The 22,061-nt window shown below is 39.4% G+C and overlaps 1 protein-coding gene across 2 annotated transcripts in view; it reads left to right on the top strand.

The window, feature by feature from the left end:
• The window catches only part of cacna2d2b (calcium channel, voltage-dependent, alpha 2/delta subunit 2b), a 38,670-nt gene extending 18,697 nt beyond the window's left edge, over window positions 1-19,973 (top strand). Inside the window, exons 5-38 of one of the 2 annotated variants that reach the window (XM_020587429.1) lie at window positions 2,056-2,100; window positions 2,213-2,348; window positions 2,480-2,611; window positions 2,749-2,806; window positions 2,909-2,959; window positions 5,080-5,179; window positions 5,290-5,451; window positions 5,542-5,652; window positions 5,765-5,843; window positions 6,937-6,986; window positions 7,172-7,261; window positions 7,385-7,450; window positions 8,987-9,061; window positions 9,162-9,236; window positions 9,408-9,479; window positions 9,671-9,742; window positions 10,706-10,767; window positions 10,916-10,992; window positions 11,093-11,153; window positions 11,229-11,326; window positions 11,421-11,511; window positions 11,621-11,683; window positions 11,785-11,888; window positions 12,680-12,775; window positions 12,935-13,026; window positions 13,131-13,178; window positions 13,429-13,500; window positions 13,962-14,114; window positions 14,203-14,255; window positions 14,403-14,458; window positions 14,821-14,944; window positions 15,034-15,143; window positions 15,261-15,343; window positions 15,538-19,973. In XM_020587429.1, the coding sequence (XP_020443085.1) occupies window positions 2,056-2,100; window positions 2,213-2,348; window positions 2,480-2,611; window positions 2,749-2,806; window positions 2,909-2,959; window positions 5,080-5,179; window positions 5,290-5,451; window positions 5,542-5,652; window positions 5,765-5,843; window positions 6,937-6,986; window positions 7,172-7,261; window positions 7,385-7,450; window positions 8,987-9,061; window positions 9,162-9,236; window positions 9,408-9,479; window positions 9,671-9,742; window positions 10,706-10,767; window positions 10,916-10,992; window positions 11,093-11,153; window positions 11,229-11,326; window positions 11,421-11,511; window positions 11,621-11,683; window positions 11,785-11,888; window positions 12,680-12,775; window positions 12,935-13,026; window positions 13,131-13,178; window positions 13,429-13,500; window positions 13,962-14,114; window positions 14,203-14,255; window positions 14,403-14,458; window positions 14,821-14,944; window positions 15,034-15,143; window positions 15,261-15,343; window positions 15,538-15,633 (2,913 nt within the window). In that variant the 3' untranslated portion in view covers window positions 15,634-19,973. Of the gene's footprint in view, window positions 1-2,055; window positions 2,101-2,212; window positions 2,349-2,479; window positions 2,612-2,748; window positions 2,807-2,908; window positions 2,960-5,079; window positions 5,180-5,289; window positions 5,452-5,541; window positions 5,653-5,764; window positions 5,844-6,936; window positions 6,987-7,171; window positions 7,262-7,384; window positions 7,451-8,986; window positions 9,062-9,161; window positions 9,237-9,407; window positions 9,480-9,670; window positions 9,743-10,705; window positions 10,768-10,915; window positions 10,993-11,092; window positions 11,154-11,228; window positions 11,338-11,420; window positions 11,512-11,620; window positions 11,684-11,784; window positions 11,889-12,679; window positions 12,776-12,934; window positions 13,027-13,130; window positions 13,179-13,428; window positions 13,501-13,961; window positions 14,115-14,202; window positions 14,256-14,402; window positions 14,459-14,820; window positions 14,945-15,033; window positions 15,144-15,260; window positions 15,344-15,537 lie in introns of those variants that run through there. The other variant, XR_002273746.1, reaches the window with a different exon arrangement.
• The last annotated feature ends 2,088 nt before the right edge of the window (window positions 19,974-22,061 follow it).

Raw genomic sequence — 22,061 nt, 5'->3', positions numbered from 1 at the left:
GCAGGATAAGAAATGTCACTCCTTTGGTCTGACCGATAAAGATCACGGGTTGATAATGTCAGAGCTGTTCTCTACTGAAAACAGGAGCAAGATGATAACAGGAGAGAGAGCTAAACTGTAATATACACTCACCAGCCACTTAATTAGGTACACCTGTACAACTGTATGCAATTCAATGCAACACTTCCGCCTTAACATCTGTGTTTATGAAGCTCAAAATGTTTCAGTTTTTGGTGAAATTGTCATAAATGTTTATTATTGAGGTCATACTTAAGGTTGGTGTTGTACTGGACTACATTATATTTAGTGGTGTCTATATTTGTCCTCCCCAGAAGGGTCAGAATATTAGGAACGCCTCTGAATGTAATGTAGCTCTCTACAACACCACCTTTAACAGTGACCTAAATAATAAACATATAATTGAATTTATACTTTTATGACAGTTTCACCAAAACAATTTGAGCTTCATAAACACAGATGTTAAGGCGGACGTGTTGCATTGAATTGCATACAATTGTACAGGTGTACCTAATAAAGTGGCTGGTGAGTGTACATTAAGGTGCTCTTTGGAGGAAAGATATGGTAATGAGCAGAGGACATAGATACTGTAGGAGCATTTCAGCCTCCTAGTAGATGTAACACTTGTTCTGAAGTATTTTGGATCTCTACAAAAACTAAGACTAACAGATGGTGACACTTGTAGGATATGGTTCTTCTTACCATTGCTAACTCTGAGAGACGAGGCAGTCCAAGTAACTACAAAACAGTGCTGATTTATTCAAAGGATCACAGGTAAAATTAACATTCCACGCTCAGGCATCTTGCCCCTCCAAACTGCACGCAGGCAGATGTAAGATGAAAGACCCTGAGCCCACCAGGCCTATACATTATATCACCTCGGTTGGGCTAGCCCCATACTACACAGAAACGTCAACTGGGCCTTCTCTGTTACCAGCTTTGCAGCTGGCCATAGCAGTAGTCAAGACATGAAGCAAATCAATGTGTGTGTGTGTCTGTTGATTAAGTGGTGTGTAACTAAAAACATTCTCACGACCTCTAGTAACATGTCGTGACTTAAACATAAGAACATATTATGGCTAAGGCTACAGTTATACACGTCATAATAATAATATTAAACACCCTGTCTGCTGACAGTCATCAACTCTTCTTTCTAGTATCCTTGACCAGATGTACCCTGTAGAAACTCATAATCATGCCTAAGCATTTAACTAACTAGACATCCTATCTCCACTAAACATTTCTAATACATAAAGTATCTATCTGGCTAAAAATACCTAACACACTCTACCGAGGCCATACAGCCTGTCTGCTGAGTCATAATGTGACAGTACTGAGCTGAAAACAATAGCAAACATTTGGTGGCTACAGCTTTGCAAATGGGAGGATTTGCTACTTTTCTCCAATTTATATCACTGTGTTTTCAGTTCCTGCCGCAATGGTACACAGTATGCCGGACATTATGTCACCGTTCTGGCATTTGTGACTCTGTTAGAAACTTCACACAGTACTACAGTTAACACCACAAGTACTGCTTAAGGAGTAGATGGTCTGATGTTGGAGTACCTTGCTGAATAAGTATGTATATTAAGAAGGTAAAGCAGATATTTTTTTTAGTTTTTTGGTAGCATTGGTGATGACAAAGTAATAGTATTATGAGCACATGGGTTCTTTTGCCTCTTGTTTGGCTGTCATTTAGACAACAAGTCGTCATTTAAGTGAGGTTTGGGCATGAACCCATTGGTGTAAAGCAAAGACATGGCTCTTGTGAGAAAATGAGCTATGGTGCCTGGTTTTAACATCCATGATTGAAGCTAATAAAGAACTTAGAGTCATAAATGAAAGAAGTTTTAAATATGCAATTTTGGAAATTGTTGTGGGTAATTAAAAATTATTATAATTAATCAAAATCATCTTTAGTCACAAACTTGATTTGGTTCCCTCCATGTGTCTAGAAGGTGAATCAATCCACATACAAATGATTATCAGTCCTCATATTGTTTAAATCTTGTCAAAACTGCATCTGTTTTCGTCCAGGAGCTGGACATGGCTTATTATGACTCCAAGGCTGAGCTGGATTATGTGAGTACAGGACCAATGTGCTGTAAATAAAAAGTGTACTTTTGAAATCTATTTTTAAAAGGTGATTTAAGTCACTGAAATACTTGGCAAATGCTTTCTCTTGATCTCATAGTACTCAATGGATGGAGATGGAGAGGTGGAAAATCCTTCTCATATCAAGCTGGAGTTTGTTTATGATCCCAATTTCAAAAACAACGTCAACTATTCCTACACAGCTGTGCAGATTCCCACGGATATTTATAAAGGAGGCAAGCGATGCGCTTATGTTTCAATCTTCGTACACTTTTCCACTGCAGCTCGTTATGATAAGAAATGGTGCTGATTTAAATTCATATGACCTAAGGAGCGTGTCTGTCATGTCTCACTCTTCTCCCATCAGCTCCAGTCATTCTGAATGAACTGAACTGGACACAGGCGCTGGAAAAAGTGTTCATGGAGAACAGCCGAGAGGATCCGTCACTGCTGTGGCAAGCGTTCGGGAGTGCGACCGGAGTTACTCGCTACTATCCAGGTTGGTTTTAACAAGGTTTACTGTGCTTCCTAACCTGATGAAGGTATTTTGTGTTTCATTGTAATTTGATTGAACTAAGCCTATTTTAAATTTACAAAAACAGTGAGAGAGAGAAATATTTTCTTTTTACTTACTAGCTACACCTTGGAAAGCACCTGATAAAATTGACCTGTATGACGTCAGGAGGAGGCCATGGTATGGTCTGCTGCTTATTAAATTTTTTTCCTGATGAGTTATCATATGTGGCGAAGGTTTAGAGGGTTGAAATGTTGTGTTCCTCTTTTTCATTTGCCACAGGTACATCCAGGGTGCCTCATCCCCTAAAGATATGGTCATTCTTGTTGATGTGTAAGTATCAAGTTTGGTTGGGAATTCTCTTGGGTTTAGTAATTAGCTTATATTTGACTGTAACAAAAATATAGTGGCAAAAAGTATAAATGTGAAGCTTATGGCTTCCTGTGTCCAAGTAAACCAAAAAATATACCAAGCTTTTATTTTCCTTGCAGTTGTAAACAGTTAACTGCTGTTTAAAACCTTCTCTGAGGTTTTTCTCAACCTTCTCAGCACTTCTTTCTCACTCACAGGTGAACAGACCATTTATGGTATTGCTTCACACAAAAAAGCAGTTTCTTCACAATCCTGTTCCCATTTGCCTACAATACTAGAGAAAGGTTAAACTAAAGTTGTGGCATAGTGGGAAAAACAGCGCACCTGACACTGACTCTGCACTAAAATCCGCTGAGAGTGCAGCTCGTACTGCTTACAGTGTCATGTGCAGACAGTTTAGTTAGGATGATACATACACTTAGAACAATACCTAAATGGCTTTTACAAGATGATGTTTTGTAGTAGATACGGTTTTACTGTTTGAAGGAAAACAACATTTTGGGAAATATTTGTTTTCTGGAGAAGAACTAGAGAAGATTGATTCTGTAACACTACTACGTATATGTCTGTTAAATATAAACCCACATGGCACTTTTTCAATGTCTGTTTATAGATAAAACAAAGGAGATAACATGGTAATTAATAAGAGTTTGGATGTGCTGGTACTACATATGGATAATTTTACAGCTGGACAGAACCATTAGCCTCTACCTGATAAGCTAACCAGCAGCTGGCTATGGCTTCATATTTAAAGTAGGGTCAGTCTTCAGTTCTAAAAACAAATAAGCATTTTCCCAAAATATCAAACTACTGCTTTAACATGATTGTTTTCTGTTTCTGTAGTGGATCAGATAGTAAAGTGTACTACTCATGGTCAAGCACAGCAGCCTGCTGTTGCCATTTTACTGTCCCCATGGTTGATTTTCAGTGCGATGATAAAGTGTTGTTTACTGGTACCCTCGACAAGGTTAATCCTATTGTTGAGTGGAATGAGGAAAATAGGATGGCAGCACTCACGAATGACCTTTAAATCAACACGAATCATGTTTGTTAGCTCATCACAAATGAGTGGTAGAATAAATCAGGAGAGTCACAGAGGCAGCCATCTATTTACTGTACGTATAAATAGGAAACAGGGATTTAGGATCAGTAGATTTGCATAACCTTGTGTTGTTGTTTGTTTTTCATAGTGAAAAATACTTCAAACTAAACTGTGAGGCAAAAATGTGAAAACCAAAGGTTGTACATTTAATTCAAACAGTATTTAAGGGCATGAGGGTATATTTATAGTATTCATCCAGATTATCACAGCATCAAGGCCTTTGTGCTTTTTAGCAGCACTGCTGAAAACTCTGTGTTTGTTAACTGTACATTGTTTTCTTCTGTGATCTGCAAAATATGAGAGGAGGGAAAAGACATACAGTACAAACAAATTGCTGAAAAAGGATTTATCGGTGTTGATTAACCTTTGTCACTGCAGCAGGGGAAATTGAGTCTGTTTTTGAGCACCTGACACAAGCATGTGTAAAATTTTGAGCACTAATAGGGCACTTGGAGGGAGAGTATATCAAACTTGAAGCAGTTAATTGTACTGCACTTTTTAAATAGGCCTGTTGAATTTTTTAAATCTTGTTGAGGCAGTATCGATATTAATTAGCAAAAAATGTGCACACTGCAAAAAAGGAATTTCAAGAAAATAAAAAGCCTTGTATCAAGGAAATAAGTCTTATTTTAAGTCCAGAAAGATAATTTATCTGGTCAAACAGGGTTTGCATTAGAAAAATAATCTCATTTTAAGTAAGTATGGCTAACTTTTAAGAATTCTTGTCAAGCAAAAAAATCTTACCCCATTGGCAGATTTTTTTGCTTGATACAAGATTATTTGTTTTAATCTAAGAATATTTTGCTTCTTTCTAGTAGGTCTGTTTTTGCAGTGCATTAAGTAGTACAAAATGGGCTCATACACCACCAGTGTAAATGCTTTGCTAAACTGAAACAATTTTGCAATTTGTATGTAAAATTATTGTTTTGCTTGTGTGTATATAGAGCATGTGATTGGGATGATATTTGTGTTTCCTCAGGAGCGGCAGCGTCAGTGGACTCACCTTAAAACTGATCAAAGCGTCAGTGATGGAAATTCTGGACACTCTGTCTGATGATGACTATGTCAACGTAGCCAGGGTTAGTAGCTGCTTCACTTACCATTATCACAGATTCTCAGTCATTTCATATCCCTTTGTCTTCTTTCTATAGTATATTTAATCCTGCCCGTGTCTTCTGCTGTGTTTCAGTTTAACGAGAAGGCTGAGGCTGTGGTGCCTTGCTTCAAACATCTGGTGCAGGCTAATGTACGCAACAAAAAGATCTTCAAAGAAGCAGTGCAGCAGATGCAGGCTAAAGGCACCACTGACTACAAGTCTGGATTTCATTTTGCTTTCAATCAGCTGTTAAATGTAAGGACATATTGATTTAGAACACAATTATATCAATACCAGCATCTGCACTTAATGTTTATCTGTGTATTCCCACCTCCTCTTTTTTAGAAGACAAATGTCCCCCGGGCTAACTGCAATAAAATAATCATGCTGTTTACTGATGGCGGAGAAGACAGAGCTCAGGATGTCTTCATGCAATATAACTGGCCCAACAAAACGGTTGGTTTCTTCTGATTATTTCACCTCTTACTTACATCCAGCAGGTTGCACTGTGGTGTCATAATCACCCTCTGAAAACTCGTGTTTAATTTTTCGAACTGTTTTCCCTAAGGTTCGAGTATTCACCTTTTCTGTGGGTCAACACAACTATGATGTCACACCCTTACAATGGATTGCATGTACCAATAAAGGTGGGCAGAATTTTTTATATGATTAATTAATTAATTCATTCATTCATTCATTTTCTACCGCTTAGTCCCTGAACGGGGTCACGGGGGGGGGGGGCTGGGGCCACACCGCAGGGCTAACACAGAGACAAACAACCACACACACGCACACGCACTCCTATGGGCAATTTAGAGACACCAATCAACCTAAGCTGCATGTCTTTGGACTGTGGGAGGGAAGCTGGAGTACCTGGAGAGAACCCACGCAAGCACGGGGAGAACATGCAAACTCCACACAGAAAGGTCCCAGGTGGGGCCTGAACCCGGAACCTTCTCGCTGTGAGGCAACGGCGCTAACCTGTGCCACCGTGCTGCCCATATTCATTTTATTTTATTTACTGTGTCAAACACACTATGCTATTTGGGTTATTATTCCTGAAATTGAGTCTTCAATCATCTGTTGAGGTCTTATAAAATGTTTGTATGTGATTTAAAAGATGCTTAATTGTTGCTGATTTTTCATAAGAGAGAACAAAAGGGTGAATCTAAAAACAAAATATCTTCTTCAAAATACAAATGGTAAGTCGATATGTTAGGAATCTGTTTAATTAGTCATTTATACTAGCAGACTTTTGGAGCTCTCAAATAATTTGGGAGCTGAGTTGAATTCTTAACACATAGGATCATTTATGCATGGCATTTATGCATGGCATTTCTTTTTAATTAATTGATGTCATTATTTTTGATACATTTAAGGCCAGAATGTAATTCTGAGAGGCTGTACACATACTGGCCTAGATCTTATCTTAACAAAACCCTCACACAGTTGTTTTCTGTGAAGCAGATCCTGATTCTACAAGAGCTTTTAGTTCGGCATCTCAACTGATCTAATGGTCTTGTCTGAGCTGTAGAGATACAGACCTCATTGGTTTTCTCGTTACATTTCCTATCTGTGGGAGTGACTGAATCACTTGCCTAGTAACATCCAGTAAAATCTGAAATATATATTTTTAGAATATATATTTTTGAGCACTACTCCTGTGTTGTTTTTTTTCCACATGGCATCACTCACACATGCTTTTCCCCTCTCTCTGTCTTTTTTCTCTGTGCTTGCCAGGTTACTATTTTGAGATCCGTTCCATCTGTGCTATAAGGATTAACACCCAGGTGGGTTTGTCTAGTGTCTCTGACACAGCTGATGCCCATTCGCTGTTTCTAGTTCCCCTTGTGGTGCACACTCACTCTGTAGAAACATCCGCTTCCGTTTGTTTGTGGTCCCATTCTCCCAGTGGCCTGATGTAGGTGGTTGTTTTGAAGCTGCAGCCGGTCTTGTATCCCTTTTGTTTTGTCAGGAGTACCTTGACGTGCTGGGACGCCCCATGGTTCTGGCAGGCAGCGATGCCAAGCAGGTTCAGTGGACCAATGTGTATCAGGATGCTTTGGTGAGAGTGCATGACCCCACAGAGTGGATTTTATCAGACATAATAAATACATTAAATATTCAGTATATAAACACAGAAAACATATCATTTATAATACTTGGGGTTTGTCTTTGGAATCTGTAGGGCCTTGGCCTGGTAGTAACTGGGACCTTGCCTGTATTTAATCTGACAATGGATGGAAACTTGCAGGTAACAAAACTGGTAATAACCGAATTGTTTTCATGCTTGCATATTGCAGGTGACAGTTACTGACTAGTTAAAATAGCATTTCATTGGCTGAATTTAACTCTGTTGTATACTATCACAGAATGATAAATGACTACATTTAAAGGAATATTTCAATATTTGCCAATAATTAGATGAAAAGATTGATACTACTCATGTCTGTACAGTAAATATTAGGCTACTACCAACAGCCAGTTAGCTTCACTTAGCATACAAACTGGAAACAAGGAGCCTCTAGCCTCCTCTAAAGCAAGCTTTTTTACATGCTATAGGGGAAATTATTGAAATCTGCCTAGCATCAGTGCATTTATGGATGATATCACAGTTACCTCAGAGTCAATGTCAAGTTGTCAGTGGGGCCTGAATGTGACTGAAAGCTCATGGGGTGGCCCCGGATGCAGTTCATGACAGCCAAATCAAGACCAATGGTGCTGCAGACAGGAAAGGTAGATGGTACTTCAGGTTTGGCACTTTCAACAGCATTTTGAATAATGAACCATTCATCCAGTCAACCTGTGTTGCATTGTATGGTTGGCTGAAAGCTGTGGACTGGTGTGAGCTGCCCGGGAGGTTTAAAACTACCATGTACCCCCCTGGCAAATGCCAGGGTATGTACCAGCATGGTATTCTTCCCAGGGTCATGTGGCCATTCCTAATTTATAAAGTGTCAATCTCAACTGTTGAGAGTAAGGTGAGCAGCTACATTCAGAGTTGGCTGGGATTCCCAAAGAGTCTGAGCGTTATCATGTTCTGTGGACGCCACAATAAGCTGTTACTCAAGTTCTTGGTGACAAGAGCTTAGACAAGTGTTGCAGTTCAGACAGTGAAGTAATCTTAAAGTGGCCAAAGCCAGGATAGAAGTTAGAACTGGCAGGAAGCAGAGGGCAGAGGAAGCAGTCTCACAGGCTGAGTCAAGCCTCGTGGGGGCAGTAATGCAAGGCAAAGTTGGATTTGAATTCTTCTTGACTTCCCACTGTAACACTATTGAAAGGAAGGAGAAGCACCATCTTGTCCAGGAGGAACTGAGAGCAGCAGCCGAAGAAGAGAAATAATCACAATGTACTTCAGGCTCCTACAACCTACGCAGGCGGAGAAAGGCAGAAGCAGGCTGCCCTTTGTGCTCCATGCATGGAACCATGGAGCACATTGTTTGTTGTTGCCAACAGGCCCTGGGTGATGGATAGGATCCATGAAGAACTTTCTGGATGCGAGCTGGGGTCTGGTCTGCCTCAGTTGGGTCACCTGGAGAAGGATGTATATTGCTAAAAAACTTGAAACAACTGATTCCAGACACATAACTGAATATGCATCCAGAAGCATCACTGGATATACAGTATTTGCACATTAGCTGAACTATTAGCTAAGCTAACCAGCTCCACTTAATATTTACTGTAAAAACATTAGTGATATCAACTTTCTTTTATATCTCTTGGCAGGAAAGTTAAAGTGTATTTCCCAAAATGTTAAATTATTTATTTAACATTGCTGCTGTCTCACCAGAATCAACTGATATTAGGTGTCATGGGAGTCGATGTGCATCTTGATGAGATAAAGCGACTGACACCACGGTACAATGTATGTATATCATGTTAGCATAAGTATAAGTTAGTTTTTTTTCATTAGTATCTGTAATGGACAACATGGACAGACATGTTATCGCAATTTCTCACTACAGCTTGGAGCCAATGGATACATATTTGCCATCGATCCAAATGGATATCTTCTACTTCATCCTAATCTCCAGCCAAAGGTGATCTATTAACTTGGCGAAAAGCATTACATTTGCACTGTGGGTATATGCTTTTAGAAGCTGGGAGGAGTAGGCATTACAGGTCAACTTAAACATTGGGTTTCGATTCATATTTGGTTAATAATCATTTTTATTACATGTGATATGAATGTCTTCTCACTCAATCCTCAGCTTGTGAACCTCCCTGAACCTGTGACGCTGGACTTTCTGGATGCAGAAGTGGAGGACAGCAATAAAGAGGAGGTGAGACAAGTGGAAATGAAAAGTCACTGGTCTCGGGCATTTTCTTCCTGTTGTTTTAAGCCAATGTTATTATTGGGCCAGTGGACAATATTATCTGCCTCAGGACAATCTGCCTACCAGTCTGCAGGTAACTGAAGGCTCACCCAGCCTTTGTTTGTTTGTTTGTGTTGTTTTGTGACATGTTTCTCTAGATCCGACGGCAAATGATTGATGGAAGACCTGGTGAAATGCAGGTCAAAACTCTTATCAAGTCGATTGATGAGGCAAGTAAATTCACTTGTTGAATATCATCACACATTTAATCTCATCAGCTGTCATGTGGATTTCACTAACACATTTTATAACGTGCCCAGCTACTGTATCTAATCCGGGGTATGACGGATATGTTAAAAAAACAATGTGACAACCAGTTTCTTATTGTTGTAGTATTGTCCTTAATGTCTCAGTTACAGTGCAGTACAGTTGGTTACATTATACATTACCAGACAGCTTCATTGTAGAGTTTGTACATACAACAAATAAAGCTGCTCAGCTGATAAAGTTCTATTTTGTAATGTCCTATTTAACCCTACTATCCCAACTACCTATCTGGAAAAATTAAAAGTTTTTACCTGAAATATTAAGACAAGGTAGCTTTATTTATTACGTTGTTACTAGGAAATGCTAAGAAAGAGCAACTACGAGCAGGTCATGATGTCAGTTCGTTCTGAGTTTCACTAGGCCCTCTAGTGGCTGAAAAGAAATTAGATAGAGCATCTTTAATGTTGACCCAGTTTTTACAGTTAGGTTGAGCAAAATTTGTACACAGTTTGTTGAGTTAGTCTGAAAACTCATCACCATATGTTTGCTTAATGGCTATTTTCATCCATGTTGGCTTAAAATTTTGTTTTTGTTTTCTGTCAATCATAATTGAAAACACAGAGTAGACCTTTCTTGGTGTATTTGTAAAACATAGTGTGAAAAAAAGTATCAGAAAGCATGACTAACTTTAGGGGGTTGGTTTTAGGTGTTAGACTCTGCATTTAAAGAATGGTAACTTGGCAACTTGTTTGTTTAATTTGGTCACACATTAGGCTTTACATTAATTCAGTTAATTAAGACCCTGCATTGCAAAAACAGTCACACCTCTACTAACTTCTATTGCACAATGTTAAACTGGGTAAACTGTAGCCTGTTTAATTTGGTTGCTATGACTGAAAAGTATGGAAATGTTTCTTCTATTGCAGCAATACATTGATGAGGTGTACAGGGGTTACACCTGGACTGCTGTCAATGGTACAGATTACAGGTGCGTGGTTACCATGTTATGTATTACAAATAAAAACCAACCAGCTGTGGCCTGGTGAGCACTGCACACGGGGTTGGCTTCACTGTAAAAACCTTCCTCCTTGTCTCCCCACTCATGTGCCTTCCTGTTGGGATGCCACTACCTGCAGTCTTGGTTTGGTACTACCCCCTTACAATGACTACTACATCCAGGCAGACCTAAGTGATGTGATGCTACAGCTTCAGTGTGAGTACCAGAGTGGCAGAACTTTCTGTTATATAAAAATGTAAAACATACAGTATATGAGATGAAAAAAATGAAATGACCTCATCTGTCTGTGTTACAGATATGCAGTCATTGCTGCCCAGCTCCTTTGAGTCATCAGGACATGTGTTTCTGGCTCCAAGGTGCCTGAAATCTAACCTTCTTTCTCATGATTTATCTGCTCATAAAGTTCTTATTGATTTGTGCTCTCTCTGCAGGGAATACTGCAAGCGCCTGCATCTTTCTGACAACAACACCCAGTTTTTGCAGAACTTCCTTTCACTCATGCTAGATATTTCTCCAGAGTCTGATGAGTGTGAGTTACATGTGCGTTAACAGTTTTTAGTAGTAGTTAATCGGCCAGGCTGCAGATACGCCAATGATATTATCTACCTGTCTTTACGTCTCAGGTGACCAAGGCCTCATCCACAACCTGATTTTGGATTCTAGGATTATTGGGCAGCTGGCCTCCCGTGTATGGAAGAACAAGGACTTGAACTCGTGAGTCTGCTTGTTGTTACTCTCCTGCAGCAAAAAAAAAAACTTGCCTTTCACAAAAATACACATTATGCACAACACAGAAGTTGCTAAGTAAAACTAATTCTTGCAGGTATGGCTTCCTGGCTGTATTTGCATCCACAGATGGAGGAATAACTCGGGTTTTCCCCAACATGTGAGTAAAATCACTCGAGCAGAGAAATATAGTAATCTCACAGATGTCGTATAAACCTTTGCTTCTCATAAAACTTGATGATTTGTGTTTTGTTTGTGCAGAGCTGCTGAATCATGGGAAGAAGACCCTGAACCCTTTAATTCAAATTACTACAGACGAAGCCTTGACAACAGGGGTTACATGTTTAGAGCTCCATCCAGAGCCTGTAAGTATCTGAGCAACTACACTTCATGTACCAGACTTGAGCAGCCAACAGAGACTCCAGGAAGCTATTGCACCCAGCAGAGAGACAGCCTGATACACTACTCCCTGTAAAACCACAACCTGTCATTTTTACATGTATGCAATTTACACATGTGAACTCCAGATAGTGTCCACAGAATTATGTCTGGACTTTGCCCAGAGTTTCCCTTTCACACATGTAGCTCACAACAGGAGATAGTCCGTATCAGATGCACTCTCACCTACTGGTAATATTCCATTTGGCTTATGAATCTCTTGGTATACCTTAAATTTGACGATGTCTAGATAATTCTAGGTTTCCACTGCATGTCTGAAAAGGGCTTTAGATATTTTTTATTTGTGAGCTGGGCTAGTAAAAGAAAGTGTGTTTATGTGTGTTCCTGACCTTAGGATGAGTATATGAGACAAAACCATCTAGACTCAGGGTCCACTTGATAGATATTTCAGTGATCAACCACATCTCATGATCATCATGTAACCTAAGTGTTGAACATGCTTTTCCATTTTTGAACCAATACAGTGGTTACACTCCTCAAGTTAACGCCATTCACTGATGATGGCCATGACATGTGGTTGAAAGCTCTGATAAAGCCATTTAATGGAAGTTATTTTGGCAAAATACTGATCTCACAGTCAGCAATTAACATCCATGCTAGTTTTGGTCAGACACTATTTCAAAATGATACATGTCTGTGTGAAATTAGACTTTGACCTCAAGATCACTTTTAATTCTTACATTTTGTTTGGGAACAGCCTTGGATGACCCTGTAAGTGAAAACGGCACAGTTGGCATTCTGGTTAGTTCAGCTGTAGAGGTTAATTTAGGAGGCAAACTGCTCAAACCTGCAGGTAAGAAAATTACTTTTATGTGGACAATGCAATGTGGGCTTTCCAGCATTGCTTTTCTGATATTTACGCTACTTCTGCTTTGTCCTCTTCTTATCAAAATGTGGCTTCTTGTCTCATTGTGACTCTCTTCGATCTGCTCCTGCGCAACTCATCACTCAGTGGTGGGAGTAAAGCTGGACTTGGAAGCATGGGTCGACAAGTTTAAGATCCTGGCCAGCAACGTGTCAGATGGTCGACAGGGCTCTCACAAGGTATGGCACACTGTCACTATTTACTGATAATTGTGAATCACTCTAATAAAACTTTACCTAAATAAAAGTGCAATTATTTTCTCATTACATGTTGCGTTAAACAGTGTGGGCCATCCAGAAGTTGTGAGATGGACTGTGAAGTAAACACAGATGTAAGGACTGCTTTGTATTTTACTCTCATTTTAACACAACCACTATTGTAACACACCTGCCGCTACAGCCAGACATTGTCATCAGTTTAGCTGTTGGCTGTTTCTGTTTCATGTCTACTTCAGTCAGTCAGTCCTGTCATCCTTTATTCTGACATATTCAGGTGATGTTTAGTGATGGAGTAAATAAATAGTTACAACTTTTGCTGTGTATGCATCTGCCTTGATGTAAACTGTGATGCATTGTCTGCAGGACCTCCTCTGTTATCTCATTGATGACGGTGGGTTCCTGGTCATGTCCAATCAGAGAGATCACTGGAAAAAGGTACATCTGTTTGTGTTGATGTCTTTACTCTTATACATCATCTAGTGTTTACTTTTAGAACAAAGTACTCAGTAAGCCTCATTCACTATGTTTTAAATGTTCTGCAAAGCTAAATGTGTAAGATAGTGCACTTGTCCAGCCGTAATTAGAAGTTCCACTGATCCTTTTGAAAATTTAAAGTATGCAAACAGATGTTACACTTAATCAGTTTATGAGCTGGTTCCTGGGTGTAGATCAATTTAAAGCACTTTAATTATTTGTGTTTTTGCATGTTTTCTATGATGTTTTATATTGTGCTGGTTCACAGGATGATTCAGATAAATTCATATTAACTCCTGGCAGTTTAACTGAGTCATCACTGTAGATCCAAATGAAACCAAACAAAGTAAAGGTTCTGGTGGTTGGAAGTAAATTGAACCCAGGTTCCTGGATGCACTTTTTTTTGTTTGATTCCCTAACAGGTTGGCCTTTTCTTTGGTGATGTGGACCCTTACTTAATGTATGCGCTCTTCAACAACTCTATCTTCACCCGGCGTCAGACTTTTCAGTACCAGTCTGCGTGTGAACCGTTCAGCAGCAGCCACACTGGTGCAGCACCGAGAGGCATCTTTGTGGTAGGAGACAGCATCAGCAGTGAAGATTTTAGATTCAGGGACATTTTATGTTGTGCTCTAATCTGTTACTACTATGTGTTTTTTACAGCCATCTCTTGCTGACATGCTCAGCTTGGCCTGGTGGACATCCACCGTAGCATGGTGAGACTGCTGTGAGGCAGCTGCCTCTCTGTATCAGCTGTTTTCAGCTCAGAACTACTGTAGCAGTGACACATGTTTACTGTTATTACTAATGTTTCCAAAATGTACTTCATTCTCTAACAAGGTTTAATGTGACCACTTTTCCAGGTCTGTGATCCAGCAGCTACTATATGGACTGGCCTATAACAGCTGGATTTACCAAGGTTGGTTTGTGCATCATTAGTGTTTGTGGAAATATCTGTTTGAATTGATAAAAAATAATACAAACTTCATGAAGCACAGAATGAAATTTGTTTTAACATTTTTATTTCAAATTTACTTTGCATCTTGTTTGCATTTGGCCTTATTCTCCCCTTCAACCTTCTGTTACCAGACATGTTCTGAGTTGTCCTCATTAATCAGTGTGTTCTTGCATGTTTCAAATTGTTTTTGTACATAAAATGTGGGTGAAAATCAATTTAAACCAAATGACTACAACTACTTCTACAGCTAAAATTACAAGCTTTCAGAATGTGTTACAAATGCCATACAAACTGCTGAGTTCGAATGTGTGTTTGACCATTAGATGATATCCTAGTTGAAGGTTTTGAGACAAAGCAAAGCAGCTGTGTGACCATCCAAAGCCAGTTCTACTTCACAAACACCACCAACTCCTACAACATGCTGCAGGACTGTGGAAACTGCTCACGGTGTGTTTTCTGGAGAATCAGCACAATGTGTTTGCAGAACTGTGCTGTACATAGGAAGTCTGCTAAATATCCATGACTGTCTTTTGTAGGCTGTTCCATGCGAAGCGGATAGAAAACACTAACCTGCTTTTTGTTGTCGCTGAGACACTGCCCTGCAGCTCCTGTGAGATAGAGAGACTGGCCCAGGTCAGGACAGAGTGTATCCTTTCTGTGCTCTGTGGTGCGTTCATTTATGCTGAAGGTGGAAACCTCATCCATCATGTGTGGCAAGTTAAGTTCACTGCTACTGTGGCTTCCTTTAACTAAAAACAAACAGTCCAGGAGGAGAATCCATGTGAAGTACTGAGCAATGCACGATATCGTAAAGGCCCGACATCCTGCTTTGACTACAGTGCCTTAGTAAGTAAACATAATAGTATAAGGCATTATGTTTGTGCTTCAGTCCTGAGCACAATTTAATCATTTTATGATGAGAGATTTTATGTCGTTTCTGTGCTCTAAATGTTTGATAGCATGCTGGGAATGGAGGTGCAAATACAGCCGCGGGCCAGTTGGACTAGAAAAAAAGGATTTATTGTTAACTCTCGTTGCAGGAAAACACGTCAGAGTGTGGACGGGGTCATTCTCTGCAGTCCTCCATACAAGTCCTTCTCTTTATTCAGTTTACTCTGTGTCTCTTTCATCTCTGACACATACCAACACTAACACCTTTCATCTCTTTAGGTTTAGGCTCAGATCTACTGAAGGTCAGATCAAACAGCAATGGCAAAATTCTTCTTTTTAAGAACTACAAACAGCAAACTGTGCTCTGGGGAAAAAAAAGTACCTGGATCAGCTTTTAGTGTTTCTTGCTTTATTGCTTGTGCATCTGTTAGTGTTTCAGGGCTTGAGTTCCAAATATAGAAAGAGAATGTGTTGAGTGTGCATGGCACCTAAATTAGCACGAGCATGTCTGAAAGTGATGCACATGGGCTCAGCCATGTAAACAATCACCAAAAAAGTAAGGGAAGCAGCAGAAGAGTTCATTTAGCAGAACAACACATAAGAAACTAGCTGGAACAGATGAGAATTTTAGGTTTAATTGTGGTGGTGAAAATATATATATAAAAAAGATCTGTTTACTCTGTGGTCAACACTCAGTAAAGGAAGAAATATGTAGATCTTTTACTTAAGTAAAGCTGCATAACTTAACTGGAGAAATACAAGTAAATGTTCTACCTTCAAGCTTTATTTTAGATTGTACATTTAACTATATTAAATGGAAATACTCTTGTCAAAGGTTCGGGGGGTCTGGGCCAGCACTTGTGTATGAAGTGACATTTAATATTTCTCCTTTGAAAATTGTGGAAATTTGTTCCAAGATAACAAATACTGTTGATGCAAAATTACAACCCAGAGTTACAAAATGACCACAGAGGGACGCAAAACAATCCCAAAGAGATTCTACACAATGATGAAGAAACAAAAAATGACCATAAAGAGGCAAAATGACCACAAAGAGAGACAGAACTATCAAAATTAGATGCAAAGCTACCAAAAAGAGACACACAATGATGCAAAACTAACAAAGAGAAGCAGAACAAGTATGAAGACACTAAAGACTAATGATCTTATTTAGAAGGGGTGGGGGCCCATTTTGTTATAACCCATCCATGCTTGAGTAAGTGTCCTTAGTTACTTTCACAACTGAAAAACAAACACTGCACAGGCTCGCTTTTATTCAGAGAAGCTCTGTGATCGGCCACACACAGTTGGGTGACACTGTACAACACAGAAGAAACAGTATTCTGAATTTTTTGATTTTTCATTGTCACTTTTGAATACCTAGTTGAACAGATCTGTACATGCTTAAGTTTATATGAATCTTTTAGAATCTTCTGTCTCTGGGACATCTCACCTTAACACAACTGACAATTTTACATTGTCCACACGACACACTAAACTAACTGCTACAGCCTGAAAACATAAATGGACAGAATCTGCTGCTGGTGGAGCTTTATGTTTCAGACTCTGTGTAATTTGCTCAGATGCTGCTTGTAACAACTTTTGGTTTTCTTGGCCTAAAATGAATTGTCTAATGTTTTTATTTGCATGTCCAGTCCTGGAAATTGTCTCTGCACATAGAGGAGCTCCTGTACTTACAGCTATTTTTACATGATAGTAGATCTGAGCCTTAACCTCACATTTACTTCAGTGTCGTTCAATCCACCTCTGACCTTTGCCAAGACAGTTTAAGTACTGCGAAATTTGACCACACTGTACATGACATGGCCCACAATGGTTTTCTGCTGCCGTCTCAAGTATGATCGGTCTCTTCAATCTTTAAATCCAACCAGATTTCTGACAATATTTAGATGATTTAGGAAAGTGTTTTTCTTTTCCAGTAATTTCATAACTAGACTTTTCATTACACATGTCTGTGATGAAACATCTGTGTAGTTTCATTATGATACAAGGACTGTATGTACAGTAAGTCAAGTTTGATTTGTTGAAATGCTTCCACAGATACTCAGTATGATCTTGAAGTGCTTCCTGTCAAGTAAGAAGTTGTTAAGGGATGTAAAATCAAACAGAAGACCAAATTCATCAAATATTAACTGATTTTGCAAAGTAGTATTGCATCTACAATTCAATATAATATTTAGGAACATGCAACGCTGCACATTGTTTGGTGCAATAATGTTATTCTGATTTGACAGTTTAGCAGTAATATTTGGTTACATGCAGTGATATTGGTGCAGTCATATAGCACAAAACGTGCAGATGTCAGTGTGTGGTCGACATGTTTTTAAATAATATTGCATCCCTTTTTTAATTGATGGGAAGCTCTTTGTCCCTTTTTGTATTATGTATTGCCACTATTTGTCAAACCAGAATTTGTGCACTTATGTATGCTTCTATATGAGGAATGTAGCTTCTGAATAGCTTTTGTCGTTATCAGCGTGTTATCAGTGTGTGCTGCTTTTTGGCCCTCTGTTGAGATCCCCCTGATGTCTCACTGAAAGCGATGATTCACTGTGGCAGAATATTTCATTTTATCATGCATACCTCATAATGGCAGCAATATCTAAATCAAACTTATTTAATTATGAAGCTGTGAGACTAAGCGGTTTAGTCACAATGAAATGTCTGTCCAGTATTGTATGGGATAATCTCTGGAGTTAGAAGCGACGCTTGCTGATTCATTTTCTGTCAATCGACTTCTCATTTCAGCTCCAACAGACATGTTTATAGAGATTTAAAGATTATTTTCAAATTCAAAGAGTGAGCAGGATGTTCAGTAAGCTGACAGGTTCTTTTTAACTGTCTCTACATTAATTTCACAAATTAAACTACTGTACGGCTAATGATATTTTAAAAAACACTGTGTTAATTATTGTGCTATATTAAAGCTCCCCTATAATCCTATTTGAAGATGTATAAAAATACAGTGCCTGAATTAATCATTTATGCTTCATATGAATTTTTTCCACCAAAAACAAGTAAAAATTTCTTGCAATTAACTCTACTCCTCCCAAATAAAAAAAATCTAGAATCTATAAATATGCAAGTATTTCTTGTTTAACTGCTGCACACAAGATGTCTCCTACTTCACTGTGAAGTCCATTCTCAGTTTTTATAAGCACTGGAGATTTTGAGTTTCCACATCACGCTTATACTTGCTAAATATTCCAAAACCTAATTGTCAGATATCTAAAGATGAGCACAAAGAAAAATTTATTCTACTGAAGAAAGTCATCACTTTCTTCAAGCAAGAAGCTTGAGGACTTATGCATGCTGAAATCCTGAAAACATTTTGCCACAGTGATTTATCAACCCCAGATGTCTTTTTGTGTTACAGAGTTAAATGGGGAATATTTTTAAAAAACATTTTTGACAAAATATTTGTAAAATGCTTGTGCTACATGTTTTTCTCCGTCTGCCTGGTGTTCCACCCTGTAGTGCCTTGTTGCACTCGGTTTGGATGGCAGGTACATTTGGATTTTAGCTGTGCTCGTTCACCCTGCAGGCCATGGGAAGGACACACTTGATTTCAAGGGTTGCATTGTTTCAACTCTAAAAGGACTTCTTGGTCTGAGAATATTAACAGCTGCTCCTCATGAACTTATGAAACCTTTTTCAAGGAGCACAGAGGTGAAAGAGCACAAGTGTGTCATGGAGCTGGACAGATGTTTGTCAAAGCATCAAGAGCAAACCCTGCTGCCGTTCTATGTCGTTTATCTCTACACTGTGGTTCAGCTTTGAATCAAAGCACAGACACTGTCCATTTTTCAGTGATTTCTACTTTGTCTCCTCTGCACACTGTACATTCTATATTTGAAGCTTGTTGGAAGCATACTTTTCCATTCGGACTGACTGAAACGAGTGAATGTTTATGTAGAGTATACCTACCTTTGTGCATCTTTGCCGTAACCGAGCATGGTAGGGACCTAGAGAAGCAGATGAAAGCTCAACACTGTTCGGAGACCTCAGAAAAACACTGCTTACAAAACACACAACAAAAGCTAGTACTCTGAGACCTGCAGTATTTACTCTAGGTCATGTTGCATTATTCAAACAACACTGTTATACATTGGAGGAAAGGACTTTGTGGAACTCTTTATAGCCTACAATATATTACTAGTGTTGAGGTCAGTGTTGTAGTTTCATTTTAAATGACCGGTATTTATTTGCATGATATTTTGAAGAATTTACAGATCTGTGTACATAGTCTGATGCGTATTTTACATTACTGTCCACACCTACTCCCCAGTGCTGAGGGGAGAAGTGAGGGACACCCTCTGTAGATATTTTTGCTGACGTGGAGGCCTCAGAGCGCTTTGCTGTGCGGAAACAAATGAAACTGAAAGTTTGACTTCAGTGAAGCCTACAGTTCCATGTTTGCCACTTGGATCTATTGCAGCCAGTAAAAGCACAGAGAAGTTTAGAGTTATGAGCAACATACTGCCTGATCAGTCCTTTGAATTTTGGACAAATGTCCTCAAGTGACACAAAAATGCTGATGCAATTAAAGGCTGTATAACAAATAGCGGTGTGTGGGAAATTCCCCTTTTTATTTAACTTTATGAAATAGATGTGTTTATTTTATTTATGTAATTTTATTTGTTTCATTTTGGGGGGTATTGTGAATAATATTCGTATTGAATGAAAAGAAATTGAATGTTTGAAGCTTGTTTGGGCACAATAAGCAGTTTTCAAAAAGATTTGCTAAAAACTAAGAATGTTAATGTTTTTTGCTGTAACTTCACTTTCATTTTGCTGACATTGCCTTTTCCTCGGGACAGTTTCTTCTCTTTGTGCCAGTCTCCAGCACCACCTCATTTTTGTACAGACGATGTGAAGCAGTCAGCAGAAGGTGAAGGCTAACTTTGTAAAGATTTTGTCAGTCATATTACAAAATGGATATTTAAATGTTTATATATTTGGTGATTAAATGCTATTGATATTTTTCACTTCAGTTTTGAGTCATTATTGTCCTTAATGAAATCTATTATTTTTCTAGATGAATCAATAACTGAAGAGCGTGGCCCTGTACGGATGGGGGTCAATACAGGGTCACAAAGATGTTTTGCTTGTAAAAGCACTGGGCATATGCAGAAAAGATTTGTACTTGTAAAAACATCCTTGAACATGTAGACAAACTGTAAACAAATGATGTTACACAAAGACACTGAAAATGATTAAGCATAATTCTGAACATCTGTGTACAGATAGAAAGCAGCAAATTGCATGCATCATTCAAGTTATGAGTACAAATTATGAACAGTTCCAGTTCTGAGAGTGTTTTTATACCTGAATCTGACTGGACAATGAAAATCCAACTACAGAGCAGAGTCAGACTGTCCAGTGAGAGGGCAGCTGGGTCCTTCATGTTGCAACTCCTGAAAGTTTTGTTGTTGCAAAATTTCACGGTGGATGACGACACAAGGTTCAATACTATTATAGTATTCAAAGGAAAGTAGGAGAAATGAGAGGTCTTCTCAGGAGCAAGGTTTTTTTTATCAGTATAGAAGTACCTAAACACTTGGTGTTGGTTTACAGGTGAGAACAGTTCAGATTTAAAGCCTTTTATGGAAACCCAAAGTGTGTTAAATAATAATAAATAAAAACATTTAAATTAATCATATGAATAAGTTGTATAACATATATACTTGCACAGACAATTTGTGAAATCATTCAGGAAATATTAAAACTTATGTCATTATTTTGAAATGGTATTTCATCATTCTTACTTAATAGAGTTTTTAGGGGTTATTTTTATTGTAATTATGGACATTATTATTTCAAAGTGCTATTTTTTCAAAAGTCTGTTATTACTTCATAATGCCTTTTTCATCCTGTTACTATCGTAGCCTACATGGTGGGACCTTATGTTCATGCTGCTGTCTATGACTCTGCAATAGACATGCTCTTGAACAGATGGTCTGGTAGGAATTTGCATAAAAGTGTATTTTAATGCCCCTCCTCGAACCGCCCCCTTATTGTGGTGGAGGGGTTTGAGTACCCGAGTGATCCTAGGAGCTATGTTGTCGGGGGCTATATGTCCCTGGTAGGGTCTCCCAAGGCAAACAGGTCCTGGGTGACGGGTCAGACTAAGAGCGGTTCAAAAGCCCTTTATGAATAGATTAAAATCAAGGACCGTGACATCGCCCAGCATGGCGCAGCCGGGGCCCCACCCTGGAGCCAGGCCCGGGGTTGGGGCTAGAATGCGAGCGCCTGGTGGCCGGGCCTCCCCTCACGGGGCCCGGCCGGGCTTAGCCCAAACGAGCGACATGGGGACATCCTCCTGTGGGCCCACCACCTGCAGGAGGATTTGTAAGGGGATGGTGCACAGTGGCTCGGGCAGCAGTCAAAGGCAAGGGCTTCAACAACCCGATCTCTGGACACAGAGACTAGCCCTGGGGACATGGAATGTCACCTCGCTGGTGGGAAAGGGGCCCGACCTTGTGCAGGAGGTTGAGCGGTATCAGCTAGAGATAGTCGGGCTCACCTCCACACACAGCTTGGGCTCTGGAACCTTACTCCTCGAGAGAGGCTGGACTCTCTACTACTCTGGAGTTGCCTGCGGCGAGAGGCGGCGGGCTGGTGTGGGCTTGCTTATAGCCCCCCAGCTTAG

The sequence above is a fragment of the Monopterus albus genome, unplaced genomic scaffold, assembly GCF_001952655.1.
Source record: "Monopterus albus unplaced genomic scaffold, M_albus_1.0 scaffold457.1, whole genome shotgun sequence".
Lineage (NCBI taxonomy): Eukaryota > Metazoa > Chordata > Actinopteri > Synbranchiformes > Synbranchidae > Monopterus > Monopterus albus.
The sequence above is the reverse complement of the archived record's forward strand: the minus strand, read 5'-3'. Positions and strand labels throughout refer to the sequence as shown.